Below are 25,816 nucleotides of genomic sequence, written 5' to 3' on the forward strand. Positions count from 1 at the left end.
TACGTATGTCTAGGTACATACTGAATATAAACGCATAACACATAAGCAGATTTATTTACAAGTCACCTGTGACCACAGAACTAACAAAATTGGGAGATTAGTGCTACATGAGCCTTCTACTAGGACTGAGTCTGCACACAGTAACTCTCCAAATCTCATTCCAGAATTTCTCAACTAGTGAACTCTTCCATCCTGCCCCCATCATTACTCCAAAGCTGTATCTTAATAATTTAATTAAACAACCTACATGTGGAGATTAAAAGGCTAAAAATAGCACTTCCTATTTTAAAGAATGCTTTGAGAAAGATATCTATCTATCTAGCTAGCTAGCTATCTATATATGGTTTACTCTTTAGGTAAAGCTTTAAAAACACAAAACAGTATCATCTGTTGTTCATCATTACATAAATGTCACCAAAAATATAAAAAGAGACATGAAATTTACTTTAAATTTGTGACAGTAAAACTGGAGATGGGATCTAAGAAATGGAATTTTATCAGGGCACCCGGGTGGCTCAGTAGGTTAAACGCCCAACTCTTGATTTCAGCTCAGGTCATGATCTCAGGGTTGTGGGATCAAGCCCCATGTCGGGCTCCTTGCTGGGCGTGGAGCCTGCTTAAGATTCTCTCTCTCCCTCTGCTCCTTCCCCCATCTCTAAAAAAATAATAATAAAAATAAATTTAAAAATGGAACTTTTTCTGTACTGTTTTATTTATTAACAGAAAATATTAAAGCAATTATGGCAAATATGGCAATTATGGCCAAGTGTTAACTATGAAGAGAAAATTGAGTAGCAGAATCTTGGACTGTTACACTATTGTTTGTACTTTTCTATATTTAAAATTTTTTTTCTCAAAGTAAAAGAAAAAATTTTACTTTAGAATGCTTTGACATGATGATCCTACCTACCTTATATCAGTTTTATAGGGGAACTTACCATTTGCTTCTCCACTACTTTCAGTGGAATACAAAAGCCCCAAAGGACTTTATCTAGGTTTATGCAAAACATCAGTGAAAGGGTAGATGAGAACTGTCCCTAATTCTTTATGCTTATTTAATTCACTGATCCAAAGGCCTTCCTTTCATGACTGTACCCTGACTTTACTAAGCTGATGTGAAAGCATACTCTCATAATTTAGGCCTCCACTGCCCCTGGCCCCCTAAGTATTTCTGCAAACTCCTTGCATCTAAACATTGGTGCAAGTGTGTTAGCTTTTAAGGCATGCAACACAGGTTGTGGTTAGCTTATGGTAGGTAGGCATCCTATTTAAAACTGCTATCAAGCAAACAAAACTTTGTAAACCCCAAACATACCTTACAAAAATAATTTTTTATTATTATTCTCCAAATAGATGGTTAAAAACCAGGGTCATTAAATAATGCTTTCCACCTGACAAAACCCAGTGCTCTGCTACAGATTTTAGTGGGGAAAATACGGGAAATGAGAGAGAAAAAGAGAGAGACTGAGATTAATTTAGCGAGAAGAACATAATGTTTATTGACTTAGCAAATAACAAAAGCCAAAGACATAAAAGTGTGAGGTGTAATTCTGGACAGTGATGAATTCTGTGGCTGTTTGTGGTTGATAGGGAGGTGGAGCAAACGAGGCTGGAAAGAAGGCTGCTACTAGATGGAGGAGGACACCGGCCACCACCACGGAGTCTGGGCTCCACTGTCGGGAGCACTGAGAAGATGCTAAGGCCCCCGAAGACGGGGCAGTGGGCCGGCCGGGCAGCGGGCCACTAACTAACTGCAGAACTGCTCTCCTCGATCCTGCTGCGCTTCCCACTTCGGCTTCCCTGAGCCTCTACCAATGTGCTGGGTTCCTAACTTCTTCTCTGGCTCCGCCCTTTGTTTTTTTTCTGTTTCTTCCCACCTACTCACAGACTCATTTACTTTCAGTGACTGTGAGCCCCCCGAGACTGACTGACAGACTGTCCCTGCCTTGGGCTCTTCTAGCCATTCCATTCTGCCTCCATGTTCCTCTGCCAATCATGGTCCTGGCAAGAGACAACACCCGACTGTTTTTCTCTCTTTCCTTCTGTTTGAATACTGGAATGGGAGTGGTTTATTGTTTCCCTGGATAAGCATGACCCAAATTCATCATTAGTTGAAAGATTGTGTAACTTTTTTAGGTAGTGTTTTATCAGCTGAAACGAAACCACTGTGATTTCTAGCTTTTATGTTACACTTTTTGAACAAATAACTTAAAATAGTTGATAATGAATCTGCCGTCAAGTAAGCTGACTCTATAGTAAATCAAAGCCAGAAAGAGTTTATACTTCTAATTCCTCACATTTTCTTTTCACACTTTTGTCTTGAATCACCCCCTCCTGACATTGGTGAACATCTGTTCTCCCAATTATACTCAATTTATGATTGTGATAATGTGGTGCAACTAGAATATTATTTCCAACTGTTCATAATTTTAACATGTGCTAATATGAAGCAAAACATACTTTCAACATTTGATGGGTGGTTACAGCTTATGTCCTCTCTCTCAATGATTACATATTTTTCACACCATATTTTCCATGTCAGAAAACCTGTACTTTAGAGCAATAATCCTGGATGATGAATAATCTATCTGTTCTGCTGATCCACAGCAATCTACCATAGCATGCATTTGCAAACATAACCTTCAATATGTAAAACAAATGAAAGCAGAACTGTCTGGCTGAATGGGGGTGATGGTGGGGCCCAGAGCCCTGCCTGCCCTTCATAGAACTTTTGGGCTCCTCAGAACACAGATGGAAAGTCATTAACCTAAAAGGCAGAGACTGGAATGTCTATTTCTTTGTAGACCCTGTGGTACCAACGTAATAACCTAGTAGGTTGTCAATAAATCCTTGATGATGAGCTGCCCATTCACCCTGTCTAGAAAACCGCAGCTTCCTTTGGCCCTCTGGTGGCCCTTTGGGCTAATGCCTCTAGATGGCACTGTTTTCATTAGGTAGCAAAGGAACCAGCCTCCAATTACTAAGTTATTAACTCAACAGTACACAAGCAGTCTAAGCAATAAGCATACTCAAAGTTATAAATAATAAGATGTCAATTTAAAATGAGAACTAAAGACATTTCCCAGAAATTCAGAGACAAAACAGATAATTTCAACTGGTTTTCCTCAAGATCTACGGTAGTGGTTCTGAAAATAGGGTCCTAGGACTAACAGCATCAACATTACTCCGAGAACTTGTTAAAGATGCAAATTCTCAGGTCCCACCCCACATCTACTGAATCAACAACTTGAGGTGATACCCACTCATCCGTGTTTTAATGAATCCTCCAGGTGATTCTGATGCCTGCCAAAATTTGAGAAGCCCTGATCTATGGTTACCCTTTGAATCTATTTGCAACTTTCAAAGTTGCTCTTCGTGTTCAAATGCTTGATTTTGTCTTCACGTAAGGGCTTACTGTGATAATGGAGTTGAACGTTGCTCTCATTAAGTAATTCAGTACATAGCTTCTCACCCAGGTTAAGAATGTAGGAATTAGACATATGACCTACATTACATTAAAGATTTATTATTCTTCACTGAGTATCCTGAGGTTATTTTCACTACTTCCTAGCTCCTTCTGTCTTGGGCTTATCTCTTGCCAAAGGTAAGATGACAGGCCAGCAATAACAGACCAGCAGGGGGGAGGCTTTTGGAGGTTTAGCATGTTAATTAAGTCTGTTTTCCATTTTTCTCTTTTTTCCAAAAAGATTCTATCTATCTATCTATTGAGAGAGAAGAAAGAAAGAGAAAGAGACCATTCGTACATGCACAGGGGAGGGGCAAAGGGAAAGGGAAAGAGAGAATCCCAAGCCAATTCCACACCCAGCACGGAGCCCGACTGGGCCCGATCTCACAACCCTGTGATCATGACCAGAGCTGAAATCAAGAGTCAGACACCCAACAGACTAAGCCACCTCAAGTCTGTTTTCCTTTTTTTTTTTTTTTTTTTTTAAAGATTTTATTTGTCAGAGAGAGAGAGAGCATGTACAAGCAGGGGGAGCTGCAGGCAGAGGGAGAAACAGGCTCCGAGCTGAGCAGGAAGCCCGATACGGGACTCGATCCCAGGACCCTGGGATCATGACCTGAGCCAAATGAGCCGAAGGCAGACGCTTAACGTACTGAGCCACCCAGGTGCCCCTCAAGTCTGTTTTCTAAGAAGAATTCTAACACCTCTGTTTTCCAAACACAACCTAAGATAGTAAAAACACACTCCCAGGCAAACATATACATTTCCTGACAAAGGAAAAACTATGGTATTGAACCTAAAATTTTCTTTGGGCATAGAACAATAAAGTTGTTTAAGATATTTCATAGCAGAGCAAGTATCTGCTACACATTCTGTTCACCTTCAGTCACGTTTTAATATGATGGCTGTTGAAATACACGTTTTTAATCAAGGAAGCAAAATCTGTATATTCAGTTTCACCTCACTAGTGCTCTTAAAATCTTTCACTGCTAGGTAATCAATATTTACTTGTCTTTCAAAGTATACCCTAGTCTTTAAGCGAAGTGTTAAAGACTCTCAGGTGAACTGCATTCATAAACACACACACACACATACACACACACAGAGTGTGCATTAACACAGAAAAAGATACTATGAAAAAAGGCATTTTGAAGTATTTATACAAGTATTTGCCATGAGTTGCACTGTTTCTTCTACACCCCATTACCCTGTTCCCCTATGAACCACAGCAGGAAAAGGGTCACAGACCAGGTGTAACTGGTGATCATGGAAGGGCCAATCTGAGAATTAGCTCATAGAGTAACTCAACCTAAAAACGGAGTCTCGGGCGCCTGGGTGGCTCAGTTGGTTAAGCGACTACCTTCGGCTCAGGTCATGATCCTGGAGTCCCAGGATCGAGTCCCGCATCGGGCTCCCTGCTCGGCAGGGAGTCTGCTTCTCCCTCTGACCCTCCTCCCTCTTATGTTCTCTGTCTCTCATTCTCTCTTTCTCAAATAAATAAATGAAATCTTTAAAAACAAAAAACAAACAAAAAAAACCGGAGTCTCATTAGCACTTTGCATTAGTCACCTAAGGCGACCCACCAAGAGGACTAGAACACTGAACTAAACATTCAAAGTGCCGGCTTCTTGTCAAGGTTCTGCCACTCACTAGCAGGTGATTTAGCCCTGTTGGGCCTTACTTTCCTTCCTTGAAAAATAAGGGTTCAAGGTAGGATTTGATGTGGATACTTTTAGCTCTACGATTCTATAATTTTTTTTCTTTCTTTAAAGTTTTTTTTTTTTTAATAGTGGAAACTTTCAAACATACATAAAAGTAGAGAGAACATATAATAGATCCGCATGTACCCATCTTCCACTTTCTGTAATTTTTTTTTCCGCTTTACTGAAGTATGATTGACAAATAAAAACTGTATATACTTAGATAGTACCACATAATTGTTTTTATGTGATGATTTAATATACGGATACACCGTGAAATGATTACCATAATCAGATGAACATACCCATCACCTCACATGGTTTAGTGTAAGTGCCTGGCGTTAAGCTTTTGATTGACGAGGCCTCCATTTCAAAAGACACCCATCTTGAATGAGCATATTGCCACCTGTACGAGACAACTACTAGCAAAACCACCAGCTAAGGAACTAGGCCACCCCACCCACGATGGTACCTTTCAGAAAGCCTTGGGTAAGTTAAGGTAACTGACTTCTTGTGTGACCCACTTCTTCCTTCCCAAGCACTAACTCTGGCTCTTATGCCTTACATTAGCCAGTAAAGAGTGAACCTGCAAAACTGTAGGCACCCCACCCTCGGGCTCTAATAAAGGCAGGGCCCCAGGTCTGCTCCCCCTGCCATGTACCCCCAAGAAACTGTAGGTAATAAATCTTGTTCCTCGAAGTTCCCTCAGGGTGTCTTCCTGAAGTGCATCCTGCAGTCATAGTAAGAACCACAAGACCTAGCCCAGCCATAAATAAGGGCCCCCATGGAGGAAATGTCTGTGGAGCTCCCTACCAGTGATGTGTCCTGGGCACGCACAGCAGGCACTCCTAACTGAGGCCACTGCCATCAGGAGGCTTGGGATGGACAGAGTAACTACCTTCTTTCTTTTTTTTTGTGATGGTGAGAACATTAAGATATACTCTCTTGGCAAATTTCAATTATACAATATAGTATTATTAACTAAAATCATCATGTTGTACATTAGATCCCCAGAATTTATTCATCTTATAAATGGAAGTCTGTACCCTTTGACCAACATCTCCCCATTTCCCCCATCCCTCAAATCCTGGCAGCTGCTCATAGAACTCTCTGATTCTATGAGTTCAACTTTTCTTCGATTCCATATATAACTGAGATCATACAGCATTTGTCTTCCTGTGTCTGGCTTATTTCACTTAGCATAATATCCTCCAGGTTTATCCATGCTGTTGAAAATGGCAGGATTTCCTTCTTTCTTCATGGCTGAATAATATTGCATTGTGTATGTGTGTGTGTGTGTGTGTATACACCACATTTTCTTTACCTATTCATCCATTAACAGACACAAGTTGTTTCCATATCTTGGAATTATCCACATACTGTGAATAACACTGCAATGAATATGGGTATATAGATATCTCTCTGAGATACTGATTTCATTTTCTTTAGATATAGATCCAGAAGTGGGATTGTTGGGTCATATGGGAGTTCTATTTTTAATTTTTGAGGAGCTCCCATATTGTTTTCTGTAATGGTTGTCCGAACAGTGCTGAGTTCCCTTTTCTCCACACCTTTGCCAATATGTGTTATTTTTTGTCTTTTTGATAACAGTCATCATAACAGGAGTGAAGTGAGTCTCACTGTGGTTTTGATTTGCATTTCCCTAATGATTAGTGAGGTTGAGCATCTTTTCATATTCCTGCTGGCCATTGGTATGTTTTCTTTGGAAAAATTTGCCCATTTTTATTTATTTATTTATTTTTAAAGATTTTATTTATTTGACAGAAAGAGACACCGTGAGAGAGGGAACACAAGCAGGGGGAGTGGGAGAGGGAGAAGCAGGCTTCCCGCGGAGCAGGATCCCAGGGGCTCGATGCGGGGCTCGATCCCAGGACCCTGGGATCATGACCTGAGCCGAAGGCAGACGCTTAACGACTGAGCCACCCAGGCGCCCCTGCCCATTTTTAAATCAGACTATTAGTTTTTTTTGCTATCGAGGCGTATGAGTTCCTTATACATTTTGGGTCAGATAGATGGTTTACAAATATTTTCTCTTATTCCATAGGTTGCCTTTTCGTTTTGTTGATTGTTTCTTTTGCTTTGCAGAAGCTTTTAGTTTAACACAGTCCCAATATTTATGTCTGCTTTTGTTACCTTTACTTCTGGTGTCATACTCAAGAAATCACTGTCAAGACCAGTGCCAAGGAGCTTTTCCCCTATGTTTTCTTCTAGGAGTTTTATGACTTCCAGTCCTAAATTTAAGTATTTAATCCATTTTGAATTAATTTTATGTGCATTTGTTTATTCTCTTGCATGTGGATATCCAGTTTTCCTAACACCATTTATTGAAGATACTATCTCTTTCTCCATTGTGTATTCTTGGGAGCCCCCATCAAAGATTAATTGGCTCTATACATGTGTGTTTATTTCTGGGCTCTCTGTTCTGTTCCACTGGTTTGTTTTTATGCCAGTGCTATACCGTTTTGATTATCAGCTTTGCAATATAGTTTGAAATCAGGAAGTGTGGTGCCTTCAGCTTTGTTTTCTTTCTCAAGATCGTATTGGCTATTTGGTGACTTTTACGATTCCACACGAGTTTTGGGATTTTTTTCTATTTCTGTGAAAAATGCCACAACTGGAATTTTGATGGGAATTCATACAGGGATCACTCTGAATCTATAGATCTGTAATTCTAAATGGAAGATAATTAGGGCAGTAAACAAGGTAGTGGAGGTGGCAGGAGAACTCTGAGTGGTTGAAGTATGGAAGCATAGAGGCTCACCAAGGGCCTGAGCACTGACAGTGCAAACTGAGGAGAGGGTTTCCTGAGGAGGGTAATCTTACGTGTGATGCCTTAAAGAGGAGGACACAGGAAGTCTGGCCGGTGACATTACCTAACCATAAACAATTAAGTGCAACAGATGTGTTTTGAGTACAGGTGTATTTTTCCCTAAGTGCTAGCAAAGAGGCATATTCACAGCAGATACTCAAAAGTGACTAAATGTAGTGGAATTAGGGGAAAAAAAAGGAGACTGAATTCCATCCTCAAGAGCTGGTATCTGACATTATCAATTTAAAGTTAACACAGGATTCTGGAACCAGAACTAAGATTTCAGGAAGCTGATCTATACTACTACATGTGAGAAGTAAGACAGAGGTCAAGAACTGGAGAGTTGTGGGGCACCTGGTGGCTCAGTCAGGTAAGCGTCCGACTCTTGATTTTGGGTCAGGTCGTGATCTCATGGGTTGTGAGACTGAGCCGTGGGCATTAGCACAGTGCATGGAGTGCATGCAGCCTGCTTAATATTCTCTCTCACTTTCTGCCCTCCTTTCCCCCCCGCCCCCCCAACTTGCTTGTGCTCTGGGAGCTCTCTCTCTTACTCTCAAAAAAAAAAAAAGAATCACTGAGATGTTCACAGTGAGGTGACACACTAAGAGTTTGAGCTATGGCTTTAGGAGGAAAAAGAAAAGACAACCAAATTCCCTACTAACTACAGAACTGAAAAGTATCTACCCTGTATGCATGATGGTGATTTTGTTTCCTAAATTCTGCAATAATTATATTGTGTCTTGACCATATGCTCCAATTAACAGCCATAAATAGGATGTGGATAAAAATATGAATCACCTCTTAACTGTCACCCACTTTTTCAAATAAAGCAATTTTTATAAACTTAGCATACCTGCAGATGTTCATAAATGTGCAAAGAAATTCCACTTAGAAACTTCTGTTACTCAATAGGGTCAAGGCTTCAAAAAGGACCAGTTTCTATAAACTGTCAGGAAATACTTCTGAGGATAGACCAAAGGCAACTACTAAACCTGAATAAATATTTAGTAAAAATGTTTCAAAAAGTAACTTGTATGTTTACTATTATTCAGGTGCAATGTTCACATGTATGTGCTGACCTATACTTGTGATCAGATTTGGAATGTTGGTATATAGCATCCCTACTCAGGACTGTTACAGACTAAATGTTTGTGTCCCTTAAAATTCCTTTTTTTGGGGGGCGCCTGGGTGGCTCAGTTGTTAAGCATCTGCCTTCGGCTCAGGGTATGATCCCAAGATCCTGGGATCGAGCCCCGCCATCGGGCTCTCTGCTCCGCGGGAAGCTTGCTTCTCCCTCTCCCGCTCCCCCTGTTTGTGTTCCCTCTCTCGCTTTGTCTCTGTCAAATAAATAAATTTAAAAATCTAAAAAAAAAAAAAAAATTCCTTTTTTTTAAAGATTTTATTTATTTATTTGACAGAGAGAGAGAGACAGAGACAGAGACAGAGGGAGAGCACATACAGCAGCAGAGGGAGAGGGAGAAGCAGACTCCCCACTGAACAGGGAGCTTGACGTGGGACTTGATCCCAGGAGCCTGGGATAATGACCTGAGCTGAAGGCAGACTTAACCAATTGAGCCACCCAGGCACCCATGTCCCTTAAAATTCTTATATTGAAGCCCTAACCGCCATGAGAGATAGGGCCTTTGGGAGTTAATTAGGATTAAAGGTGGCCATAAGGTTGGGGCCCTCATGATGGGATTAGTGGCCTTGTAAGGAGAGATATCAGAGAGCTTCCTGGAGCACATGAAATCATTTTCTCTCCTTCTCTGTCATATGAGGACACAAAGAGAAAGAGGGCACTTGCAAGTCAGGAAGGCTCTCCCCAAAACCTAACCATGCTGAAACCCTAATGTTGGGCCTGTAGCCTCCAGACTATGAGAAAATAAATTCCTGTTAATCAAGCTACCTAATCTACAGTTTCTCTTATGGCAATGATAAAAAGCAAAATGTAAATACCAAATTATTTTTAAATTCCAGTATTTTTTTTACAGGTTTTGTTTTAAAGAATGGTTTTAGATTTACAGAAAATTTGAACAGATTAGTACAGAGAGTTCCCGTATCACCTGCTCCTTTCTCCCTCCCTCCCCACACACGATTTCCCCTATCATTAGATGCTCAGTAAGATGCTCATACCATAGGAGAGGCATACCAGAAACAGGAGCAAACCAAAGCCACAGCCACTTCTCTCCCACCTCAGATTAGCTAAGGGTCATGCTTGGGACAAACAGCCCTTAAATGGAATGCCTACAGAGAAGTGAAGTTATATTTTTCTTTCTTAGAAGAGTGAGAATGCTGAATTTTCATATGTTAGGCGCAGGTAATTTGCAGCTACCTGGTGCTACTTTCTCCATTTAAAGGCCTCCAGGAGTCTACCAATGGAGTCATGGCTCTCTCCCCAGCTCCGAAGTTCCTCTAGGTCTGGCCCTGCCCAGCACTAGCAGACCTATTGAATCTCTCTCCCTGTTGTGCTACGTCTTCTGCCTGTTAAACCTCTGCACTCCCCATAGCCCCCGGATCCAAATTCTACTCAACTGTTGGAACCTGTCTACTCCACAAAGCCTTTTCAAACCCATACCGTGTTCTTTCCTTTGTTTATTTCCCAAATAGCCACATGATCAGCAGGCCAGAGTTTATCACTCAATCATTCTCCAAAATTTAGGGTAGGAGCCTCTTTAGAGTAAGGACCATGGCTTACGATATTTTTTCCTCCACCATTCCTCTTAGTACAGCCCTGGAAATATAGTGCTTGATCAATAAATATATAGTTGATTACTAGTTGGTCCACAGAGAAGGCAATTTTAGACAATTGTTTGATCTACTCAAATTTTTAGAGAAAACTACCTGCAGAAAATAAAAAGGAGTTTAAAAATCCTAAAATTACCAAAACGTGGCAGCATGGGCCCAATGCCACAGCAGAGGTTTCCAATGGTGTAACTCTTAACCTTAGCAGACTTCCGAGACACATGAACACCCACTCGCTGTAAAGGAAAGGAGATGTTAATAAAGACATACCGTCTGAGGTTATAAGAATCTTCTTGCCTTTGGGGACCAAAACATGTCCAGCATGACTGATAACCCAAACTGGAAAGCATCGGTTTATTGAGGAGTACAAAGCCTTTGCAAATGGTACATAAAAGGCAGAAAAACCTGGATTACCTAAGAAAAGAAACACAGACCTTAGTTAACTAAAGCAATAAGCTCACATAAGATATGCAGAGTGGAAAAGAACGATTTATTTGACCTCACACTTTCTTCTACAAATCTACTAACATTTATACATACACTTCAATTTTAATATCCTTTATATCTTAAGTCTGGGAATGATCACTCAGAAAATTTCTGCTCCTGCTTCGTTCCCCAATGGTTTCAAGATAAATTCTTCCTCCCTATTCTTCAGCTTAATAAATGGAACCACCAATCCTAAACCTAATACTCAAGTCCTAACACCAGGAGTCACTCTTGGTTTCTCCCTGTTTTTCACATCCAATTCACTAATAAGTCCTGTCAACTTTGTTTCCAAAATAGATCTCACATCTTATGCATCTCATGTCTCTCCATTAGTATTACCACTTTGAGTTTCCTGCAGCAGCCTCCTCATGGGCCTTCTATCTACTCTTGTCCCCTGGGAGCCCATTCTGCAGGGTGCCCAGAAAGATAACTTCAAACTTCAACTCATAGCAGTATCCTAATTTAAACACCTCTCAGTGGCTTCCCATTATCATCCTAGTAGTTCAAAGTCATTATAATCCTGTCTCTAAAGCCCTTCAAGATTTTATTGTGCTCAGTTAGCAAGCCACATGAAAACAAATCAGTGTAAGAATCATTCACAAACAGTACTTTGAGTTTACTGAGGTTTCCTCATCATTTATCACAAGTACTTATATTATAAGCAGATGTATAGTTTCACCTTTTGGGAAAGAGACCACCAACTAATACATACAGACTTTTCTTGTGTATATACAGAAGGTATTTTTTTTTTTTTAAAGATTTTATTTATTTATTTGACAGAGAGAGACACAGCGAGAGAGGGAACACAAGCAGGGGGAGTGGGAGAGGGAGAAGCAGGCTCCCTGCAGAGCAGGGAGCCCGATGCGGGACTCGATCCCAGGACCCTGGGATCATGACCTGAGCTGAAGGCAGTCGCTTAACCAACTGAGCCACCCAGGCACCCTACAGAAGGTATTTTTGACATGGGTTTGCTATAGAGAAATGGAATGAATAATGACCTTTTAGAAAAAGAGTCAATCTGATACATCTTTAGGGGAAAAGACAGTGAAATGGGGCTTTCATCCTGCAATCATCATCTGTATAATGCTCTCAGATACTGGTCCACTTTCATCAATATCAATTTGCCAATCAATTTATTATTTCTTCATGCTATTAGGTTTTCTCCTCTTTGCAATCACATGACATAGTTTTGCTGCACTGATTGAACCTCTGCCACCCTTGTCAAATGACACTGATTTCTTCATTACCTGCATCTTTCAGTGTCCTAGACAGGCAAAGAAGCAAAGTGGTTAAGGGCATAAGCTCTGGAGCCAGACTGTGTGAGGTCGAATCCTGGCTTTGCTACTTACCAAGTGTGTGACCTTCGGCAAGTTACCTAACCTCTCTGGGTCTTAGCTTCTTCGTCCACAAGATGAGGATAATAATCAACTACGTCACTTAAGAACTAAGTGAATTAACATATGTAAAGTACTTAAACACTGCCTGATACACAAGTGCTGCACAAATGTTGGCTCTTCAGACTTGTCATGTCTAGCCGTGATGGTAATAAATGGCCTTATCACTCATATTGCTATTTTGCTTCTGTTGCATTCTGACCTACTAACCCATGCTCCAAATTTCTTTTTGTTATTGTGCTAGTGTCATCTTTGTTAAATAGCACAGAAACTTCCTCAAACACAGTAATATGCTCCCTGGTTGGCTGACTGACATGGGGCAGCTTGAGGAGGTGGAGGAGAGGAGGGGTATATAGCACTGGGGCTGTAACATCCGTGGTGGATGTGGATAGCATTGTTTCGTGTTTTATATCTAAATCTTCAGTAGGTCTGGAATATTTTTGAGTATAAAGTACAAAGTAGCAATCCAACTTCGTTCCAAGTGATTAGCCAAGTGTCCCAAGACCATTTATTATATAATCTATTCTTTCTGCATTGATTTGAAATGTCTTCTGAATTTAACACTGAATTTTTACATTAGCTCGCTAATTCTTTTTTTTTTTTAAGATATTATTTATTTGACAGAGAGATAGAGAGAGAGCACAAGTAGGCAGAGTGGCAGGCAGAGGGAGAGGGAGAAGCAGGCTCTCCACTGAGCAGGGAGCCGGGTGTGGGGCTCGATCCCAGGACCCCAGGATCATGAACTGAGTCGAAGGCAGCCGCTTAACTGACTGAGCCACCCAGGCCCCCCTAGCTTGCTAATTCTGATTCCAAATAATTCCACTTATTTTTTTCCTTTTCTCCTCTGCCAGTGCCATACTGTCTTGATTACTATCTCGGGTATTTATTTATTTATTTATTTATTAATGTTTCAGTAACTGACAGGGCAAGTCCCTTCTCTTAATTTTTCCCCCTAGATTTTCTAGGCTGGTCTCATAACCTTTAGAATTACTTTCACCAGCTTCAATTTTTAAAAATCTTTTTGGAATTCTGACTGAAATTTCATCTCATTTATACATTAACTTAGAAAGATTTGATTTTTTTACATTACTGAGTATAATCTTTTAGGAATGGGTCATGTCTCATTCAAATGTTTCATGTCTCTCACAAAGTTTTACAGTGGTTTTCATATGGCTAGAAAATAATAACAGTCCACATTTTATTTTTTTAAATTTTATTTATTTATTTGAGAGAGAGAGAGAAAGAGAGAGCAAGCAGGGGAGGGGCAGAGGGAGAGGAAGAGAGAGTCTGAAGAAGACTCTCCGCTGAGTGTGGATCCCGATGCAGGGCTTGATCTCCTGACCCTGAGATCATGACCTGAGCTGAAATCACAAGTTGGACGCTCAACCAACTGAGCCACCCAGGCACTCCTAGTCCACATTTTAAAGTGCTATATGTTATTACATGCCAGGCAGCATTTAAGTGTTTTGCACGTATTAACTCATTTAGTCCTCCCATGAGGTAGTACTATTCTTATTGCCATTGTATGGATGAGGAAACTGAGGCACAAGGAGGTTAAATAGCTTGCCCAAGATCACACAGATGAAAAGTGCTCAATAAATATTTGATGGCTGGAAGAATATACAAAAGAAAATAGTAATAATGAATTTAAAAAAAGAGCATAAATTACCTGGTTTAGGATCTTCTGCATACCTTTAGTTAATCTTACAAAAGGCCCACAAAGTAGCTGGCATTATCATTAGGGGTAATGCACGGGCAATCACTTGCACAATACTTGGCACATAGTAAGTGCTGAATAAATGGTAGCTATTATTGCTAACATTATTATTACATATTTATTTTTATTGAATAAATTTGACATGTGACATTCTGTGGTTTAAGGTGTACAGCATGTTAAAACTGGTTTCAGAAGAATCCATAGGTAACAACTACATGATTTAGATGCAATCATTATGATGAGTTACAATATGAAACTGAAGAGTACTAGCTAATGAACTGCTATAAAACAATGTTTTCTCCCTATCTCTGGGTTCTGAGTTCTTTCCCTTAATGACTATAAGATCTTAAGCTTTCTTGTTCACCATTTTATCATCATTAAGTAAATGATAATGTCAACTACTCCATTCTGATTTCATTCTAGTCAGTGCTATAGCTTCTTTTGTATATTCTTTTAGCTATCAGTTATTTATTGACCACTTACTACATGGAAGTCACTGTGTCAGGCACAGGATAGATAAAGGTCTTTTTGTAATTCATATTCTAGTAGGAAAATATATACACATAACTTAATAAGTAAATAAGATAACTCAAGAGTGTGATAACTTCTATGAGGGAAATAAACAGCGTGTGATAGAGAAGGGAAGAAATTACGGTGGCCTGAGAAAAATGTCTGAGGAGGTGGCATTTAGCTACGACTGGAAAGATGAAAACAAATAAACCTTGTAAAAATGTGAGGTAGGAGACCAGAATAGGGGAAGAACAGGTGCAAAGGCCCTCAAGCAATGAAGAGCTTGGCTCCAGAAGAAACAGAAGAGTCCACAATGGCCAGTAAGTAACATGAAGATCCAACTTACAACTGAGATAGAAGTGGAAAACGTAACACACTATTTAAAGGTCATTGCATACTTCGCCATGTAAATATTATGGTTTATGTTACACTTTATGAGCCATGAACTTAATTTCTTGGTTAGGAAACAACAAAAGATTGAAAAGGGTCTTGTTTATGCAACTAAAATCAGATACACACACATGCATGCATGTATATTTGTATCTTCAGGTGTAGGGATGTTTGAAAACATTCCAATATAAAAATGCTAGTAAAACACTTCATCAAAGCATATCAAAATGTGTTATAAACACATACTTGACTGAACATATAGTCAAATGCCTGAGCAACATATAACAGAGGCTGCAGTGACCATCTCTAGACCCCAATTGTCAATAAACTCTAACTATTCAACGTTGCAACTGCAGACTTATACCTTCCAGTTAATCTTGTAAGGGACAAAAACTGCCACATATAAAGTTAATGTGGCACAGCATCTATACAGAAGGCTGTCAGGTGGACAGAACTTTGGGCTTACCTAAGGAGCCTTGTCCGTTCCATTTCCAATCACTATACTCCATACAAGACACAATTCATGACTCTATTATACCCAGATGACCCCTTGAGAGTTATAATGACTCAGTATGTTCTAGAGTGAGTTCTCAAATTGGTTTCCTTTGCTCATGTCCCTATTTAAAGAAAGTCCAAGGATATTGTTACTTAACAAAGACTCTAAAACATAGGTTCACTGGAAAAGATGAAATTAAAAGTTCCTCAATCTGTGGATTCTAATAAATCACTCCTCATTATCATTACCAACTTAAAAGTAATTGATTAATTTTGCTAAGTACTGTCATCCTAATTTTCCCCACAGTATAAATAGACTCAGCCCAAATACAAAATACAGTTCTGAATTCCAAAAACTAATGAGCAGCACCAGCCTACAGCTCCCATGAACTCCAAGAAAAAGGGCCAAGGGCAGCAATGAGAATAGAAGGACAAACATGAAAGAACACTAAGAAACTAAGTATCATCTGAAAATGTCAAAGCATTATAAAACAGCGACACCATAAAACAACAAATGTTTTAAGTTTCCCTTTCTCCACCAGGTCTTCACTGAATGCTCCCTCTATCTACCTCTTCGTCATATGTTAAACCTGGCCCTCCCCTACCACGGACTCTTCCTTTCACGCCTGTGTAGTACAGCAGGCACTCTTCTCTAACACCTCTTTCGCTTCAAGGAGAGCAAAGACTTCTGCAACACAGGGTTCCCCTTACCGAGGGCACGTGAGTGAGTGAATGAGCACCTCTGAGTGGGGAAGCACAGTGAGCAATCAGCTCCACTTACTAATCCATTTTACTGTAACAACCTCTCTGCCTCCATTTCCATTTATCAACTGTTTAGTCATTCTCACACATTCCCCGAAAACCTTGATCCTTAAATGACAGTTTCACTTGCCATTCCACGTCAGGAGATTTTAAATTCCAGGTGGATTCACTGAGCCAACATCTTTGTCTCGTAACTCATTACCTTGATCAAATTCAAAGAACTTCAGGTACATTAAGCTTATACAATGAGCTACGCCCTAGATCAGTGGTGTGCATATCACAATCCTCTGGAGGGTTTGTTAAAACAGAGGCTGCTCCATCCCCAGAGTTTCTGGTTCAAAAGGTCTACAATGGGGCCCCAGAACCTGCATATCTAGGGAGTTCTCGGATGATACTGCTGGTCCTGACCCCAACTTTAAGAATCACAGGCTTAGATTTTCTCATTACTCAGAAATGGTTAACATTCAAACCATTCTCACTCTGATAGGCCTTCTACTCTTTCAGATCTCACTCCCAATACACCAGCTATTCCATCACAGTGCTGCTCAGAATTTGTCTACTTGGTTTTGGTTGATAATTCTTTTCATCCTACATATCTGCTATTCTCAATGCTGATCATTTTCCTCAGGGCCCTTATCTACCCTCTGCCATACTTATTCTCAACAGATCATCTCAACTCTTAATTAGCAGAGAACACAGAGTTCAGGAGGCACGAACTACTTTACTCCCTCTGACATGCCTTCACGCTTCTCCACTTGAGTAATGAACTTCACCTCCTTCATGCTCGCCTCAGAAGAATATTCCATCTCCGGTCTAAGACAACGTTTCTACTTACTTTCTCAATTCTATACTCTGCCCTGGCCTCAAATCTCTGCTCCATCAAATAGAAGTGTCATGCCTATAATTTCAAACTCTCCCTCGCTGCTAGCAAAGCATATGTATTTTTAATTTTAATAGATGTCAAAAGACTGCTTTCCAAAAAGACTTTTACATCATGGCAGGAGACTGGAAGTTTTATTTCCAGAAGAGGTTAAACGGAAGAGACGTTTTGGATCAGGAATCTTAGGCCAGCTGCAAACAGAAGCACTATACTGAAAAGGGGTTAGATTAATTGTTTACTAAACACTGAAACTCCCAACCTTCTTTCCCTTGTTCAGCCCTGAACATCAGCAAACAGGCTTCCCATCCTCAAACTGGATACTGGAAGATTCCTTCCTGGAAAAACTGAATGACCCAAGAAACAGCTACAGATACTGAAAGCTGGAAATTCTCCAGTGAAATGCTGGGTCCCTACCCAATAACCCTAGCATGAGGATTCCTAGGGTGACCAGCCATCCTGTTTTGCCTAGGGCTGTTGTGGCTTTAGTACCAGAAATCCTGTGTCCTGGAAAATCTCTCAGACTACGATGGTTGGTCACTCTAGGCGCAACTGTAGACAAGTCTCATCACTGAACACAAAGATTTCAATTAGCTGTTTATGTCTTCCTCTGAAAAATGAAAGGGTTACCAAACATTTGAGGAAAAACAAACACTAATGTAAACAAACAGTAAAAACTCTAACAATGCAAGAAGCCAAAGGAAACGATAATGTATGTACCATGAAACAAGAGACTATAAAAAAAGAAAAAACAGAGCTTTTAGAATTGAAGTATATGAGTTTCAGGCGTAAAAGGGTCCACTAAAGCTTACAGTGGATGAAAAAACATCCACAGCAAGGTACTTTTACTATAAAATTTCAGAATCTTACAACAAAGAAAAGATCTAAAATGTTTTTCCTTGCAGGGGAGCTTCAATCCAAAAAAATAAAAAATCAGAATAATATTGAGACTTCTCAAAACAGCTCTGAACCCTAGAAAACAGCTAAAACGCCCTCTAAATTGTCAGGAAAAATCATCTGCAATCTAGAAGTCTAAAACATTTTCTGACATGATAGATCTTTAAAAGATTACTTCCCATGCACCTATTCTCAGGAAGTTACTAGGAGATGTGCTTAAGCAATAAACCAAGAAATAAGAAAATATGGGATCCAGGAAATGGAATCTAACCCAGGAGGAAAGTAAAAAGAATCCCCAGGATGGCCTGTGCAGCAGACCCACAGGTTAGTCAGTCCAGACTGGAGCCAAAGAACAGAGTTCTGTGAAGGGTATCTCCAAAGAAAGAAAAACACAAAACCTGACTGATTACTCAAATGCAGTAAGAGGATTTTTTTCCCACTTCCTAGACAATAATTTTAGGATAAATAGTGATTCAAAACCAGAAAACTAAGCAAATAAGACAATCATTAACCCAGGGAGAACAAATAAGAAAAAATGTACAAGAAAAGAAATGCTGTGGACCTGAGTGGCTCAGTCGGTTAAGCATCTGCCCTGGGCTCAGGTCATGATCCCAGGGTCTTGGGATGGAGCCCTGTGTCAGACTCCCTGCTCCAGGGGGAGCCTGCTTCTCCCTCTCCTCCCTGCTCGTGCTCTCTATCGCTATCTCTGCCTCTCTCTCAAATAAATAAAATTGTTAAAAAAAAAAAAAAGAAAAGAAATGCAATCATAATACCCCATTGACTTAGCTATATATGATATGATACACATTTAGTTTCGCTTTTAATCTTCCAGGCTGATATAAATATGTTCTAACTCACAATTTTAAAAGCACTTTGAATACCTACAATCAAGCATCTACCCCTACCTAACATTCTATTGATAGTGATCCAGCAAAAGTCACAAATGATTCAGTTGCCAAATCTCAGGATAAATAAATGTTCTACTAAACTTATAATCATCTTGGAGTGAGACAGAAAAAACTATTAAGAAAACTGTCAAAAATGTGATAGTTCTAATTATTCTAAATATTAAGGAATTTTAAATAGTGGATTGCAAAACTATATGTATGGTATACTTCCAATTATGATTTAAAATATATATAACAGACAACATAACATACATAATATAAATGCACAGAAAAAAACCAAAAAGCCCAGCCACTAAAGGACCAACGGTGGTTGTTATCAATGGTTTGAGTAATTTTATTTCCTTCCACAGAGTTTTTTTATATTTATTAATTTCTCTTTAAAATCTGAAAAAGTTATTTTAAGTATCTGTAGAAAGACCCCTCATCCAGATTTTTAAACTTACCTGTAATAATAAAAATAAGCAGCTTAGGCCTATTGGCTCTTGGCTCACTGAAGAGGTTAGTCCAGGGCCCACATTTCAGAACCTGGGTTTCAACTCCACAACATAAAATAAATTCCTCATGTACAGGAACTTCTTCCTTGATTTCCGAGTCCATTTCTAAATAAGAGGAGAAAAACAATATAGTGAGTCGCTAAAATGTAAAGCTTTGGGCCAAAGGCAATATTCAAGAATTTTAAAAAAGGCGAATTTCAACATACACAAGCAAATGCAAGAGGTATAGGACTAGTCAACTATTCTGATTATAGGATCACACACACACACACAAAATTAAAACGAACCGTAAGAGTAAGGAGAAACAGACATGTATGTCTTCAGTGAAGTGAAAGACTAGACAGGAGTGTGACTCGGGATCCGATTAGCCAGGGATGCTGCCTAACATCCTACAGTGCTGAGGGCAGCACTCACAACAAAGAATTAACCAGCCCAAAAAGTCAAAGAGCACCAAGACTGAAAAAACACCCTGCTCTAGTGCTAATGTGCCTGAAGAGTACAGCTTTCTCCAGCATCTGGCTGGCTGCTATGTGTTTCCTCTTTCTCCTGCTCTCTCTTCTGGCAGCAACAGCAACAATACGGCAAGAGTCCCAGATAGCACAGGTGTGTACCTCAGACCAGGGGGCTGCTCCCTGCACCCTCTCCTCAGCCCACAGGCACACTAAAGAACCAGCCACCTGACCACACAGTAGCCTGGAACTGCCCTGCCCAATAGAGCTCTGAGTTGCTTAAGAGGGAACCTTCTCCAGCTGCCCATTCATAGCAGTACCCAAAACAGTGCCCCAACCTCCTCTGACCATGCTTAGCAGCCTCAACTCACCTGCATGGATCCCAGAGTGGTTTACTGTGGCCCTTCCAACAGATGCGCCACCAGTCCAGACCTCACACCTGCACCAGCTCCCTGATTCACTCTGCACAACCTCTCACCAGTCTTGGTTCACCTGCTGACACAGTGACTGTGGACCAGCTTTGGTGCAGGCAACCACCAAATTTCTCTACCACACACCTGCAACCACACCTTCTTCAATGAGATCTAAATCCACATTCTATGTTTGTCCTTTCTTGGGTACTCTCCCTCAGTCCTAGGCTATCTTTATATATAGAGTTTTCTTTATATAGTAATTTTAGAGTTTCTCGTTTTCCACAGATTAGTAATTGCTTAACTATTTAAGTTACTGTGTGGTTTCTGTCTCCTGAATGGATCTAGACTGACATATCTTTCATTGTCTATCCAAATTTTTCTCTTCAAATCTTTGCCATCTTAGATGTAGCTCAATTTCTACTTCCTACTTGAAGTCTCCCCTGAAAATCTCAAATAAAGGAAATCTCCTCTTCCTCTAAACTCATAGCACCTATTGTTATAAGTCAACAATGGTAAAGGTAGCCAGGTAAACTTTACCTAGTCATCTGTACACTTGTTATTCATGTCTCTCCCAGCACAACAGTCAATAAATCTACTGCAAGACCACCCACTCCTCCCCTGACACCCACCTTAAGGTAAACGTAATGGTAGTTAGGATGTAGTGACACCAGAGATTCCACATTCATGGTGATGGTGAGAATGGCCTTTGGGAAGCAATCTGGCAGAAGGGGGCAATATCCATAGGACATAAACTTTGACTCAGCAATTTTGGGGAAACAATTTTAAAAAGGAAATCTAAAATATTTTTCAAAGAAAAAATGCATGGAATGCTATTTAAAACACTGAAGAGCTGAAGAACTTCAATGTTCATTAATGGGAGAATGGTTACATAAAATATGATAATTCATTATACAGACACTAAAAATGATATATATGACTCAATGTTCAGGGGGATGCTACAGTTCAATCTTCTGACCACTATTATGTTCAATCAAAACTGCTCAGCTCTGCTAAATGGTGATAATTTATCCATCTGCTTTCTAACATTTCTAAAACCTCACTTCTCTAGTCAGATATTATGTTGCTTCTTTCATTTTCTTCATTATGCCCTTATTAATTTTACCATCATTCTACTGGATTTAGGAATGAGGAAGAAATAAACATATTCTAATCTCCATGTGTGACCAAAAGTCTCTTAAATAAAACTACTTAGAAAATAAAAAAATTCTCACTCAAAACGTGGGAACTCCTCTTCATTCAAAATAAATTCACTAAATAAATAAAAGTATTATCTCACATTTTCTTAAGGACTGATTTTTAGTTTATTAATAAATGTCACTGTAGTCTAATCTCTTAAACTGTCACAAAATACATTATATTTATAAAAGTCTTATGACATTTATAAAACATTGGAAACAATATTAGATTCAGCTGTTCTATACTGCCTTATAGTAGAATACCATCAGAGAAGACACTGGTAAACTGAATACTTGTACCAGAAGAGAATCTAAAGTTATTAACTATATTCAACTCACAAATAGTTAACTTTAAGCAAATGACATCTTGGGAGTTTGATTAGCCACAAAATTAATGAGAATTCAAATAGATATGAAACTCAAACACAGTCTATAGAATTTGGAAAACAAACAAAAAAGTAACTACACCTCTAAAACATCTTAAATAAAATACAACTGAGAAACATGGAGTAAACCTGTATATTATAAAACATCTTTTTATTTTACTTCACTCTTATGTTTCTGAATCCTACACTGCCCCAAAAAAAAACAAAACAAAAAAGGGCAAAGGAAACCTTAGAGTATGAGAATTCAAAATCTTCCCTACCTAAGAATCCACGGTAATTCAGTCTGCAAACAAGTGTCTGATTAAGGGACAATGTGTTCTAATTATATAATAGTGGAGGCTGATGACCCCACCTAACAGCCACAGCCTACAAGCAATCTCCATTGAAATCAGTTTTGATAAACATCAAGACTTAGGCTGGATAAAAACCAAGTGTGGATACAATGTGTACAACTAAGGCGTGCCTTATTTAAATATAGATATTCATCTGCTTATATTGATGACTTTAATTTTATTTAGTAAAAAATTTTTTTCCAATTAAATCTTAAACAAACCAAGACAATATATAAAACAGAAAGCATTTGATCAGTATAAATTTTAGAGGTTCAAATTTATAATATTTATTTATTATATAGTCAGCCAGTGAGAACAACGAGGCTATACTAATGAACACAAATATTTGAAAGTGGAGTTATAAATGAGTCTCATTTAGCTTTAGCATCCAAATCCAAATAATGTGTGCATTTTATTTTGGCTACTCAATAAGAATTCTGCTTTATTCATCCACGTAAGAAAGGTTTTTTTAAAAAAAACTTGTGTAATACAAATCAAAACCACAATGAGATACCATCTCACACCTGTCAGAATGGCTAAAATTAACAACAACACAGGCAACAACAGATGTTGGCGAGGATGTGGAGAAAGGGGAACCCTCTTGCACTGTTGGTGGGAATGCAAACTTGTGCAGCCACCCTGGAAATAGTATGGAGGTTCCTCAAAAAGTTAAATATAGAACCATTCTACAACCTAGCAATACCTATTAGGTATGTATGTATGTATGTATGTATGTATTTATTTATTTAAGATTTTTATTTATTTATTTGAGAGAGAGAGAATGAGAGAGAGCACATGAGAAGGGTTAGGGTCAGAGGGAGAAGCAGACTCCCTGCCGAGCAGGGAGCCCGATGTGGGACTCGATCCAGGGACTCCAGGATCATGACCTGAGCTGAAGGCAGTCACTTAACCAACTGAGCCACCCAGGTGCCCCCTATTAGGTATTTACCCAAAGAATACAAAAATACTGATTCGAAGGGGCACATGCACCTGGATGTTTACAGCAGCATTACCAGCAATAGCCAAATTCTGGAGAAAGCCCAAATGTCCAATGACTGATGGACAGATTAAAGAATAGATGGTGTATATACACAATGGAATATTACTCAGCCATCAAAAAGAATGAAATCTTGCCATTTGCAACAACATGGATGGAGCTAGAGTATATTATGCTAAGCTAAGTCAGAGAAAAATGAATACCATATGATTTCACTCATACGTGGAATTTAAGAAACAAAACAGATGAACATTTAAGGGAAGGAGATTAAAAAAAGAAGAAAGGGAGACACTTAATAACAGAGAACAAACTGAGGGTTGATGAAAGGAGGTGGGTGGGGGGTGGGCTAGATGGGTGATGGGTATTAAGGAGGTCACTTGTTGTGATGAGTGCTGGGTGTTGTATGTAAGTGATGAATCACTCAATTCTACTCCTGAAACTAATATTGCACTATATGTTAACTAAATGGAATTTAATTAAAAACTTGAAACAAACAAAAAAACCAAACAAACTTGTGCAGCTACGTCCAGTCTTCAGTTAAACTATATTACCTTTGAAATAGACGTAGTGAGATGATTTTCTTTCAAAGTTAAAACACTAACAATATGTAACAATAACTTGTGCTATTTATCATATATATAAACAAGGCAGCTAAAAAGCCTAAGCTTTTTCAGATGACAAAAACTTTATACATAATGTTATTAAATACAAGTCGTAGGCTGTGTTATTGTCCCACAACACAGAACAAAGCATATACTATGCATGTGTCTGAGCTCTGCCTGGCACTTAATTAATGTTATTTCTGGGCACTAATACTAAAACTACTTGTAAAATATTTAGTGACTGAGCAAGTGAAAATTAAATTTTTTAAGTCCCGGGGACAAGACACAAAATTTGTAATTGTTTTCAAAACACAATATAAGAAGTACACATATGTACAAAAACAGCAGCAGAAGCTGTATTTAAATTCTGTAAATTTTTAGTTACTCTAGTAGCTAACATTAACATGCTGGCGATCTCTATGAATCTGGTCAATCTGGGAGTTGTTTTAAATTAGAGGGTTTTTTTGTTTTGTTTTGTTTTAGTTTAAAATGTACATTAAAATTAAGTTCAATCCCGTGTTAGCAAGGAAAGACTAGCTTGTGTTGAAACAACCTTCCATTGAGAACAATTTGAAAAGCCAGAAAAAAATGTTGGAAAAAAAAATCAGTAACCAATAAAAGAACCATTCAAGAATGTGTAATAAAAGAGGAAGTAAAGAATATATTTAATATGAAAATGAGAAGAAAGCAGAGAATATAGAACAGTTGTAACAAATAAATTTTATTTTTTTAAAATTTAAAACGGTAGTAAAATTTTATATTTAAACCCAAATATATCAGTAATAAATTAAATGTAAATAGACCAATTATGCTAATTGAAGGCAAAGATGATCAGATTGGATAAAAATAAACAAGTAACTGTATGCTACTTATAAATGATACACAATAAGAATAAAGAATAAAAGTGAAAGGGTGGAAACAATATATCACGGAAATACTAATCAATGAAGAGGTGGTATAGTTATACTGAAATCAGATTTAAAAAGTAAACTTTAAAGTAAGAAGTACATGAGAGATAAACAGGAGCATTTCAAAAAGTCAATCCACCAGGAGACCATAACAATTTTCAATTAGCATGTACATAATATTTTAGCCTCCAGAGAGAAATTAAAAATTGACAAATGTAAAAGGAGAAAAAAAGACCACAATCATAATGGAAGATTCTGACACACCTCAGTATCTGATAGAATAAACAAAGAAAAAAGTCAATGAAAATATAGAAAATTTGAATAATTGTTTATATTAACACAATGAACATAATTGGCATGTGTAGAATTCTATACCAAATAATGGCAAAATGTACATCCTTTTCAAGTGCACATGGAACATAAACTGACCATATACTGGGCCACACAGCAAGTCTCAACAAATTTCCAAAAAGTGAAATAATATATTCTCTAATCACAGTGGAATTAATCTAAAAATAGCAAAAATAGTAAGAAAATCCCCCAAATTTTGGAAATTAAGCAATAAACCTCCAAATAACTGATGAGTGGGGGAAGAATTCACAATGTAATTGAGAATTAAATAATAATGAAATAAATAATGAAAATAAGACATATCAAAATGTATGGGATGCAGATAAAGGCATGACTGAAGAAAATTCAAAGTCTTAAAATGCTTTCTAAAATATTAGAAAAAAGGGCTGGAAATTAAAGATCTAAACACCTATCTTAAGGAGTTAGAAAAACTAAATGAATCCAAATAAAGAAAAATAGAAAAAAGTAATAAAGAATAGAAATTAATAGAATAGGAAAAAAGTTTACATTTGAG

At 38.6% G+C, this 25,816-nt stretch overlaps 1 protein-coding gene across 4 annotated transcripts in view; it reads right to left on the bottom strand.

Moving 5' to 3' along the window:
- LDAH (lipid droplet associated hydrolase) overlaps window positions 1-25,816 on the bottom strand; it is a 112,622-nt gene that overhangs the window by 74,940 nt on the left and 11,866 nt on the right. For all 4 annotated transcript variants that reach the window (XR_010405448.1, XM_045884170.3, XM_045884169.3 and 1 more), the window contains 2 exons: window positions 19,618-19,773; window positions 11,009-11,152 (listed from right to left, as the gene is read on the bottom strand). Coding sequence is in view for 3 of the 4 variants with exons in the window: in XM_045884170.3 (XP_045740126.1) it covers window positions 11,009-11,152; window positions 19,618-19,771 (298 nt within the window). In the remaining variant the exon portion in view is untranslated. The remainder of the gene's footprint in view (window positions 1-11,008; window positions 11,153-19,617; window positions 19,774-25,816) is intronic.

The sequence above is a fragment of the Mirounga angustirostris genome, unplaced genomic scaffold (assembly GCF_029215605.1).
Source record: "Mirounga angustirostris isolate CCGP_5_RB_7025 unplaced genomic scaffold, mMirAng1.0.hap1 SCAF_10, whole genome shotgun sequence".
Lineage (NCBI taxonomy): Eukaryota > Metazoa > Chordata > Mammalia > Carnivora > Phocidae > Mirounga > Mirounga angustirostris.